Genomic DNA, 10,129 nt, shown 5'->3' with positions numbered 1-10,129 from the left:
AAGGTGGGATTAAAGTGCCAGAAGGAAATCAAGAGCCTCCTGGTTCCTCTGGGGAGTTATGGATTGGAGGAGCCCTGAGTCCTCACTGTGTTTCAGGCTCCACTGCATCCTTTCTCTTCTTTGTCTAGGCACAGTCAATCCCATCCCAGGCCTTTTGCACCTGCTTTTCCACACACCTGGAATGATTTTCCTCGAACTTGTGGCCTGGCTACTGCCATCTCTGAGACTCGTGTCTCAGTTGTGTGGTCACTCCTTAAACACCCTTCCACAATTTGGACTGATTCCTCCTTATCTCCCCAACCCCAAAATCCCCAGTGTCATGCCATCCAGTTCACACGTTCCACAGCATTGATCACAATCTGTTATTTTATGGATTTGATTACTTCCTTATTGCCTCTCTCCCCCCAGCTCAACTGTGAGTTCCATGAGAAAAATAACATCCTATTGTCACCAGCTAGACCCCAAGACTGAACTTTACTCATCTGCTTCTACTAACTGACTTTTGTCCTACAGTTTTCCTTATGTTCTTCTTTGCAGTTTATCTCTTAATCTAGACAAAAGACCATAGAGTCATAGCATCCCATGATGGAGAACCATCTAGAGAAAGAGAACCAACTGGATTTACTTATCCGTTTTTACAAGGAATTGGCTTATTCAGTTATGGAGGCTGAAATATCCCAAGACTGGCAAACAGGTGACCCATGAGAGCCAATGGTGTATTTCACAGCAAGTCTGAAGGCTCAGAACCCAACAAGAGCTGAGATTTCTCTTTGAATGTGAAGCTCCCAAAAGACAGATGCTTCAGCTCATGCAGTCAGGCTGGAAGCATTCCCTCTAACTCAGACTTCTTTGTTCTATTCAGGTCATTGGTTGGTTAGCTGAGGCCTCTCCACACTAGGGAGGACCATCTGCTTTACTCAAATGTGATCTCATCTAGCAACACCCTCAAAGACACACCCAGAGTAAAATTGAACCAAATATCTGGCCATCCCATGACGTTATCAAGTGGACACATACAATTAACCATCACAGCAATGAAGAGTAAATGCTACATGGGGCACACAAGACAATGCGAACTAGAATTACTTTCCACAGTAAGTAGGTTAAGAACACCTTGGCTTGAATCCAGTCTCTCTATATTCTAGCTACATGCCTTTGGCTAAGCTGTTTAACTTCTCTGGGAGCTTCAGGATAAAATACAGATGATGAGAAAAACCTACATCATGGGGTTTTTTGGTGCATTAAACGAGCTAATACGTGAGAAGTTCACAGCCTAGTGCCAGACACATTTAAGTGCTCTAAATTACAGTTATTATCATTGTTATTATATCATGAATTGTGAGGTCATGCCTTCTGCCAGTTATCAGTGTATTGTCTCTCAGCTCCAAATTGTTCCTCCGATGATTGTTCCTCTGTAATAGGCAAGACTGCCTGAGCATTTCTAATTTGTACTGAGCACCCTGCTGAGCTTTCTCAATAGAGGGCACAGAAGGGACAAGGCAGGAGAAAAAGGCTTTCCACCTGGTTCTGGCTGCAGCACCACTGGGCAGTGACACGGGATGAGGCATAGCCTGGGAAGCATGAGGAAAACTGGCACCCAGCAAAGTTTTTCTGCTCTGGCCAGAGGGAGAGTCTCATCACTTCCCAAGATGATGCTAAGTGATGGCGCCCCTAGTGGTGAGTGGTCTAACTGCAGCGGGCCCTGTTGAGAAACCCCAGGGAGCCGGGCCTGATCCCACCCATGCCCAACTTCCCGCTGCTGTCAAACCAAAAACTACCAGTTCTTGTATCTTGGAAGCAAACCTTCAGGTTTTCAAGGAAGGACCAGTGCAGCGCCGGTCAACTTCCCAGGCTTAGTGTTTGGCTGGGAAGGGAGAAACGTGGGCTCTGGAAAAGGGCTCCCTACAGTGATACCTAGCTACCCTACTTTTCTAAAGTACCCTAGTTAACGTAGGGGTGCAGTCAAGGGGAAGAACCACTGAATCAGTCTCTTGGATCCTGAGGTTGTAATTCTGGCTGTGGCTCCCTTGCTGTATGAAGTTGGACAAAGGTCTCTCTAGGCTTGGCTTTCTTTTATAATACAAAAAAAAAAAAAAAAATGAGTGTTGAGGGGTAGGGAGACAAGAACAAGCAGACACACCTAAAGCCCTTGATGCAGTAGCTGGCACATAGTAGGTCCTCAGTATATGGTTCTAATATATGAAGGTATTTGGCTTCCAAGCAACCATTTCACATTCTCTGGGCCCACAGTGGACTTGCATATTCTCATTGGAGATAGTGGGTGGGTGGGATTGTGACTCAGAGTCCCCTTCCTTAGCAAGGAGCAGGTGTGTGTCTCAGTGGGATGCTCCCTCTTCGGAACAGGAACCTCCAATAGCTATAGCTCCTTTCACCTGAGTGGTGGCACCCTGACCACACTGTCCTCATCACCAGGTGACTATTCCCAAAGGTTTCTCTTTCTGGAACTGCCTTGCTTTCAACCCAGTTCCCCAGGTGCTTGCCTCCCCTTAGTGAGACCCACCCATCTGCTAATAATGGCATTCCCATTATCCTTCCAGTTTTTCCCTTTTCACTAAGTTAGCCAAAATCACCTTCTCTGGCTTATAGCCAAAGACTTCCGACACTGACAAATGGAAAAGAGGGGATTCTGAAACTGGGGCGGGGTAAGGGGGCTCTTGAGAGCAGGACGCAAGTCTTTAAAGTGGACTTCAAGGCCATAACAGGACCTTGGTCTTCCACCATCCTCCTTGTTCATGCCACTCCAGCCCCACTGGCCTCTGAGATATTTGTCATACCCAGTGGCACACTCCCACCTCAAAGCCTCTGCACTTTCTGCTCCCTTTGCCTGGAATGCTTTTCCTCCAGAAATCCCCACAGTCTATTCCTTCTCTTCTTTACACAGATGCCACCTCCTCAGTGAGGCCCCCTTCAAACACCCTACTTCAAAATACAAACCGCACCTGTGTGGGCCCTCCCTGTCTACTTTGCCTATGTAATTTTTCTCCAGAAACTTCCAACATGCCGCATGATCTGTTTATTTATTTTGTTTTCTGCCTTCTAAGCCCTGTGAGGGCAGGCTTTTGTCTGAGTTGCTCACTTTGGTATCCTCAGCACAATAACCTGACGCATGGTAGGTGCTCAATAAATGTTTGTAGACCCGAGTCGCAGTCTCGGTGGCCGTGGTCAGGAACTTGGTGGAACAAGTGCTGGTCCCAAAGAGGTCATTGCCTGCCTGGCCCTGGAGGTCCTGGCTCACAGGTGCCCTATTAGGGTCCTGCGAAGATCTTTCCCAATAATCTGCATGTGGGGAGGGAGCCACTTAAGGCCTGGCCATATCTTGCAAGACTCCTAATAATAATAACAATAACAATAACAACAGCAGCTATCTTCTACGGTTGCTGGTCTTTTTTCCTCGGTCTCCATTAAGTGCTTTATCTTCACTCTTATTTGAGTCTCATATCATTCCTATGTTATCAAATTATATCCATTTCAAAGGCGAAACCCCTGAGGCTCAGAGCATCAGTAGCAGTCCCTCCATCTCCTTCCGCTTCCTGGAGCCTGGCACAGAGCCGATCTCCAATAAAGGATCCCTCCCTGCCCTGCCCAATAGAGGTTGTGAGGGACTTGGGGCGCCGGGTGCCAAGGCGGAAGGGGGCGGAGCTTCTGCAGAGGGCGGGGCGCTGGCCTTGGGACCTGAGCCTGCGTCTGGCACCAGAGGAACCTCCCGCCAGGAACCCGGACGCGCAGCGGCTGCTCTCTGGAGGGGCGGGGCAGCGGCGCGGCGGGTCCTTACGTCACCCGGCGCTGGGCCCCGCCCCGCCGCGGCTGCAGCAGCAGAGCTAGCGAGCAGCCTCAGCTGGCGGCCTGACCGGGAACGCAGCGCTCACCGCCATGGCCTCGGGCCCCCCGGGTAAGGGGCCGTGGGGCGCAGGGGTGACGGGGGGGTGCGGGGGGAGGCGGCGGGAGGACAGCCCCGGGCCTCCGCCTTCAGCGCTGGGCTGACCGGCCGTCCCCCATCTCGTCCCACAGAAGCGGACACGCGACAGAGGCTGCTGCGCACTGTCAAGAAGGAGGTAGGTACCCGGGCCGGCGCGGGGGTCGCGACCTTGAGGGAGGGGGCTGCTGCAACCCCGCACCCCTACGCCGGGGAAGGTCTCTAAAGGAGTGGTGGCTCCTGGCAGCGGGGGCGGCACCTCCGGTGTGGGGCTCACATGGGGTAGGTATTTACCTCCTGCGGAACTGGAGGCCAGTGAGTTTGGGGGTGGGAGCCTCCGGTATTGGGGGGGCTCTGGATGCAGCAGGAGGGCCCCCCAGGTGTGGGGTACACCTGGATGTGCCTGGGTAGGAACCCCTCTTGTGAAGGAGCAAATGGGTGGGTCTCACTAAGGGGAGGCAAGCACCTGGGGGGGCTGACTGGACGTATTGGAAAATGCGGGGCCTGGATGGGGCTGCAGAAGGAGGACCAGACTTCGGAAGAGGGGAAAGGTTCACTTTGGGAAAATAACAATCCTCCATTCCCCCTTCCCCCAATTCTCAGTCCTCTGAGCCATCCCCAGGAGCCAGGGGACTCCCTCCCTGGAAGTCCCTAGTCAGTGGCTTACTTCATTTGTGGGCATGTGCCAAGGCCTCATGGCAGGTGGGTTCCCTCCCACCCCCCCCACCCCCCACACGCAGAATCAGTCCCAGCTCAGCTGCCCTTCTGTCCCTTCTCTCTCCTTGGGGCCAGATGGGAGCCAGGTCTAGCCTTTAGTTAATAGCACTTGACTTCCCGCAAGGGGTGAATCTATAAGCATGGGCTCCTGGGAAGCATTTAGGTGCTCGGACTGTGTGTGTGTGTGTGTGTGTGTGTAGAGCACACTCACGCCTGTGTGGGTGAGGATATGTGGCTGTGAGTGTGTGTGTCTGAGAATGTCTATGCATCTGTCTGGAGATACCCAAGTGCATCTCCATATTGTGTGTACATGTGTCTGTTTATCCATTTTTGTGACTATGATGTGTATCTTTGTGATGCATGAGTCTCTGTGTATGTGTGTGAGGCTGTGACCATGTATGTGTAACTGTGTGTGTGTGTGTGTGTGTGTGTGTATCTTGCCTTTCTTATGTCACTTCACATACCTCACCCTGGGACCCCATCACTGCTGAGCTGATCACCTATCTTGGGTCTTTAGCCTGAGACCAGGAATGGCTGCAGACCTCCGGGGCTGGCCTGATTCCTTTGCCTCTGTGTGTGTGTGTGTGTGTGTGTGTGTGTGTGTGTGTTGAGGGTATCAGCCTTTGGTGTCAGCACCAAGCACCAAGAAGGCCCTCACCACATGGTGGCAGATAGCCATCAAAGACAGCCTTGATGCTGGGACCTGTTGCTGTCCCTAACCTCCTTGGAAAGCATGGGCGTATGTCTGTGTATAGATCTCTGTGTGTGGCATGTCCCACGTTGTTTAAAGAATCAGCTCCTGGGCTGGTTGTACACTCCAGGATTTCTGAATAAGGATGCATAAAAGGATATGTGAATTCCTCAGAAAGGCCCAGAACTTTTCAGTTTAGCCCTCTTAGAAGCACTGTGGGGACCTGAAGAAAGCTCTGTCTGGATAGACCATCCTTCCAACAAAACCCACAGACCTACAATAGTCTGATGTCTGTGTCAGGGGAGGGTGTCTGTAGAACCTGTTTGTTCATTGTTTAACTAAATCTAGTTAGTTTAGGTCAATTTGTGCTTCCCAGATATTTTCACCTGGAATGGCGATGGGGAGGACAGTGCCTCTGGGCAGTGTTCAGCTGGGGCCCTGGTCCCAGCTCAGCCAGCAGCTCCCTCAGTGCCCTGGCCAAGTCCCTGTGCCCTCTCAAGGACTCAGTTTCCACATCTGGAGAAAGAGGTATTGTTCCACTGTTCTTAGAGATCCCACCCATGTTAGTCTAGTTTGGGATAGTGGCAGGCTGTGGGGGATACTTTGCCCCTGGTGACCAGAGTTGTGGGCTTGCATCCTCTCTCCTGGGAGCCGCCAAGTTTGGGGCTTGGAATGAACTCTCTACCTGGCATAAGGCCAAAGCCGTCACCTGATCAGAGGGATCCCTTGGCACCCTGCTTGGTGCCTGAAGGGGTCAGGGACAGAACCTTGCAAGTTTGGGTAAAGGGCCTCAAGCAGTATATAACCTGCAGCCAGAAGGCAAGGGTTATGGTCACAAGTTGGTGACTGATTCTAAATTCTACTTTTCTTGGGTTATTTCAATAATCAGGGTTTCCATATAGTGGGGGCTACTCTGTGCCATACCCGATGTACATAGTAACTTTATGAGGTGACTGAGATTGTTCATATTTTATGGACCAAGGAAACCAAGCCTGGAGAGGAGGTATGAGCTGCTCAAGGGAACGCAGCCAGGAAGGTCCAAAGCCAGGACTTAAACCACCAGGTCTGTCTGACATCAGAGCCAGGCTCTTACCTCCCATATCCCAAATGTGCCCTTCCATGTCTACATGGCACCAGAGTCTCAGCATGGGTGGCATGATTTCCATCGTACAGAGCTGAAATGGCCCAGACGGAGTAAGTGATGTCTCAAAGGTACAGAACCAGTAAAGAGAAGACAAGTTCAGGTCTTCTATGAAGTCTTTGTTCAGCATGGGTGCCCCCAAGGGCATGGCGACAAGTCCATGCCCCACCAAAGCAGACCTCTTATCTCCTTTCCTTACTCTAACAACCTCTTTGGGGAGCTTCTCTTCCCAGTATCAGAGAGCCTGTCTCCAGTGGAATGGTGGAGGGAAGCTCTTTGCCTGGAAATCTGGAAGTCAAGTCTGCTCTTCCTTTTTCCCCCCATCTTTCTGGGTTCAGAGGAGCCACATGCCTGCCAGAGGCAACTCCCATCATTCTTTCTGGAAGGTGGCTTAACAATCAGTTTCCTTAGATAAGGTGTGCAAGTTTGGGCTGAGCCACAGAAACCGCAAAGGCCAGCAGAGTCCGTGAGGCTGGGAGCTCTGTCCATTGCTGACTCTGGGAGCCAGTATGACCCAGTAACCATGAAGCAGGTCAGAAAGGGGCTTTGGGCTCACCCAGAGCTGGGTTTAAATTCCGGTATGTTTAGGGCAGCGTCTGTGTGCCAGACACCGGGCTGGGCTCTGTGGCTACAGCAGCAAACAAGACAAGTGTTGCCCTCTTGGGGCTGACATCCGGTATGGTAGACAGACCCCCAATAGACATTCTGACTGTAATTCAAGGGATCATGACAGGCTTTGCACCAAAGCGTGAAGTAGAGACGCTTGGCACCACAAGAACACACAACAGTGTGATTAACCTCATGCAGGTGGCCCAGGAAGGCTTTCTGGAGGAAGGGATGTTTAAGAAAATACATGAGCGATGAGTAAACCTTCTAGGTGGAGGTGGGAGTTGGGAAGATAGAGAGGAAAACCCTTCCTGGCAGAGGGAACAGCATATACGAAGACTGTGGCTGGAGGGAGCACCATGAACCTGAGAGATGAACAGACTGGGGAAGTGGCTGGGTGCGAAATGCAGAGGGGCAGAGCATGTGGTCTTACCCTAAAAGCAGAAGCAGAGGAGTGGGGAGGACATGAGCTATATGGAGGTAGAGGGTGGAACTAACTTGACGGCTTGTAGGTTGTACAGTCTTAGACAAGCATCTGTCTTTACCTTCACAAGGTTCCTGAGTTTCAGTTTATTTATTATGAGGATGAAGATTACTCACCTGTCAGGATAAGCCACGTGGAAACGCCCACTATGTTAGGCTGTGCTGCTTCTGGGCAGACATCTTATTTTTTCTGTCTCCCCAATGTTGCCAAGGGAAAGTTGGAGACATGGTGGCCTCCGCTCGGGTACAATTTCCTCCACTTAAACCCAACCAGCTCCATCCAGGCTCCTTCCTTGCTTGTTTCACCCTCCCCTCTTTTCCTCTCCCGTCTCCACCCCTTAATTTTGTTTTGGTTCCCAGAGCTGTGGGGACTAGCTTCTTGTTGCCATGACAACTGCCATTAAAGGAGCCAGCCACGGGACCGAGGAGTTGATAAGGGAAGCAAAGTGACTAACTGCCTTGTTTTCTTGCCTGGTGCTGGGCTTGGGAGGCCTCTTAATTGGAAGGGAGAAGGCTGCTGCTGGAGGGCAGGAGGAGAGACCCTGGGAAGGAGACAGGGGGACGAGTCGGGTCATGGAGAGGACACTCCGTGTACCTCTGCCAACTGGGTCTGGTGTAAGAGCTGCCATGGGGAGCCCTTATCACAGTGGCTGAGTTTGGGGAGCTATGCCTCCCAGCCCTCCTCTGTGGGGGTAATGGGACGGGGGAGGAGGGCATCACACCCTAAGAAGATTGGAGGAAAGTGAGAGAACCAACCCATGTTTCTACTAAGACCCCCGTGGTGCTTCCACTTTAATCCAGGGGTGCTCAATGAAAGAGGGGTGACAACTTGCCCCCCTCCCCCGGGTAGGGTTGCCTGATAACATGGGTCATACAGTTAAATTTGAATTCCCCATACACAGTAAATACTTTTTTTTTTAAAGATTTTATTTATTTATTTGACAGAGAGAGATCACAAGCAGGCAGAGAGGCAGGCATAGAGAGAGAGAAGGAAGCAGGCTCCCTGCTGAGCAGAGAGCCCGATGCAGGGCTTGATCCCGATGCAGGGCTCGATCCTGTCCTGGGATCATGACCTGAGCCAAAGGCAGCGGCTTAACCCACTGAGCCACCCAGGCGCCCCCACAGTAAATACTTTTATTTATTTATTTATTTATTTAGTCTCGGTATGTATTGCTGAATCCAGCAGTCCTACCCCAGGGGACATTTGCTATGTCTGGAGCCATTTCTGGTTGTCAAAACTGGGGGTCCTGCTGGCATCTAGTGGGGAGAGTCCAGGAATGCTGCTCAGCTTCCCACAGTGCCCAGGATAGCCTCCCCACCACAAAGATGTGTCTAGCCCAGAATTGCACCGTGGTTGTGATTGAGAAACTTCTGTGCAGACCATGTGCTGAGTGCACCCCCAGACGTTCCTTCCGACATGCTCCACGACAGCCCTGAGAGGGAAAATGATTATCTGCTTGATAAAGGAAGAGCTGGAGGCACAGAGAGGTTAAGCAGCCCCCTTTAAGGTTGCACAGCCAGCCCATGGAGAAGCCAGGATTCAAATCCTTCTTCGTCTGGCTCTGAAGGGTGGCCTCACAGAGGTTCATCAAGTCCCGGGAAACATGGCTTAGGGTCAGATGAGTGTAGGGGAAGAGATGAGGCAGGACAGGTCCATTTGCCACAGCCTGTTCGGGGCTGTGAATTGCCAGGCTGCAACATTTGCTCCATCAGATAGTGTGGAGCTGGAGAAGACTTAGGAGCAGGGAGGGTCTTGGTTGGACTTGGACTTCAGAAAGTGTCAGCTGATAACAGGGGCCAGGAGGGAGACTTTTGCCACTTCTTGGAAGAAAACTTTCTCCTTCCTCTCTCCTTCTCTGCCCACCTCTTACCCCCCCCCCGCCCCTCCTTCCATCCCTTCCTTCTTTACTTCTTCCTTTCTTCCACAAATATTTATTGAGCATCAACTATATACCAGGTACTGCTCTAGGAACTGTAGAGAAGGAGCAAAGCAGCATCCTTGCTCACATGCTATCATGAAGCAAATAGTTCAGTTGGGGGACAGATAGATAAACAATAAATATATGCAGGCACACCTTGGAGATGTTTTGGATTCTATTCCAGGCCACCAGGAGAAAGCAAATATTGTGATCAATTGAGTCAAAGGAGTTTTTTGGTATTTCAGTGCATATAAAAGTTATGTTTATACTATGCTGTAGTCAGTTAAGGGTACAAAAGAATTGTGTCTCAAAAAAACCAATGTATATATCTTAACTTAGAAATACTGTTATGGGGGCACCTGGGTGGCTCAGTGGGTTAAGCCGCTGCCTTCGGCTCAGGTCATGATCTCGGGGTCCTGGGATCGAGTCCCGCATTGGGCTCTCTGCTCAGCAGGGAGCCTGCTTCCCTCTCTCTCTCTGCCTGCCTCTCCATCTACTTGTGATTTCTCTCTGTCAAATAAATAAATAAAATCTTTAAAAAAAAAAAGAAATACTGTTATGTTATTATATAAATTATATTTTTATCTTATTATATACATTGTATATACTTTAAATATATTGTATACATTTTTAAAAAG

General features: G+C 50.5%; 1 protein-coding gene across 8 annotated transcripts in view; it reads left to right on the top strand.

The window, feature by feature from the left end:
- Positions 1–3,650: 3,650 nt before the first annotated feature.
- The window catches only part of SGSM1 (small G protein signaling modulator 1), a 90,097-nt gene continuing 83,618 nt past the window's right edge, over positions 3,651–10,129 (top strand). For 2 of the 8 annotated variants that reach the window (XM_082698815.1, XM_082698811.1), the window contains exons 1-2: positions 3,651–3,910; positions 4,030–4,073. In XM_082698815.1, the coding sequence (XP_082554941.1) occupies positions 3,892–3,910; positions 4,030–4,073 (63 nt within the window). In that variant the 5' untranslated portion in view covers positions 3,651–3,891. The remainder of the gene's footprint in view (positions 3,911–4,029; positions 4,074–10,129) is intronic. The other 6 variants (XM_082698814.1, XM_082698812.1, XM_082698810.1 and 3 more) reach the window with 4 other exon arrangements.

Source organism: Mustela nivalis (assembly GCF_964662115.1).
Source record: "Mustela nivalis genome assembly, chromosome: 14".
NCBI lineage: Eukaryota > Metazoa > Chordata > Mammalia > Carnivora > Mustelidae > Mustela > Mustela nivalis.
This window is presented reverse-complemented; position numbering and strand designations above follow the sequence as displayed.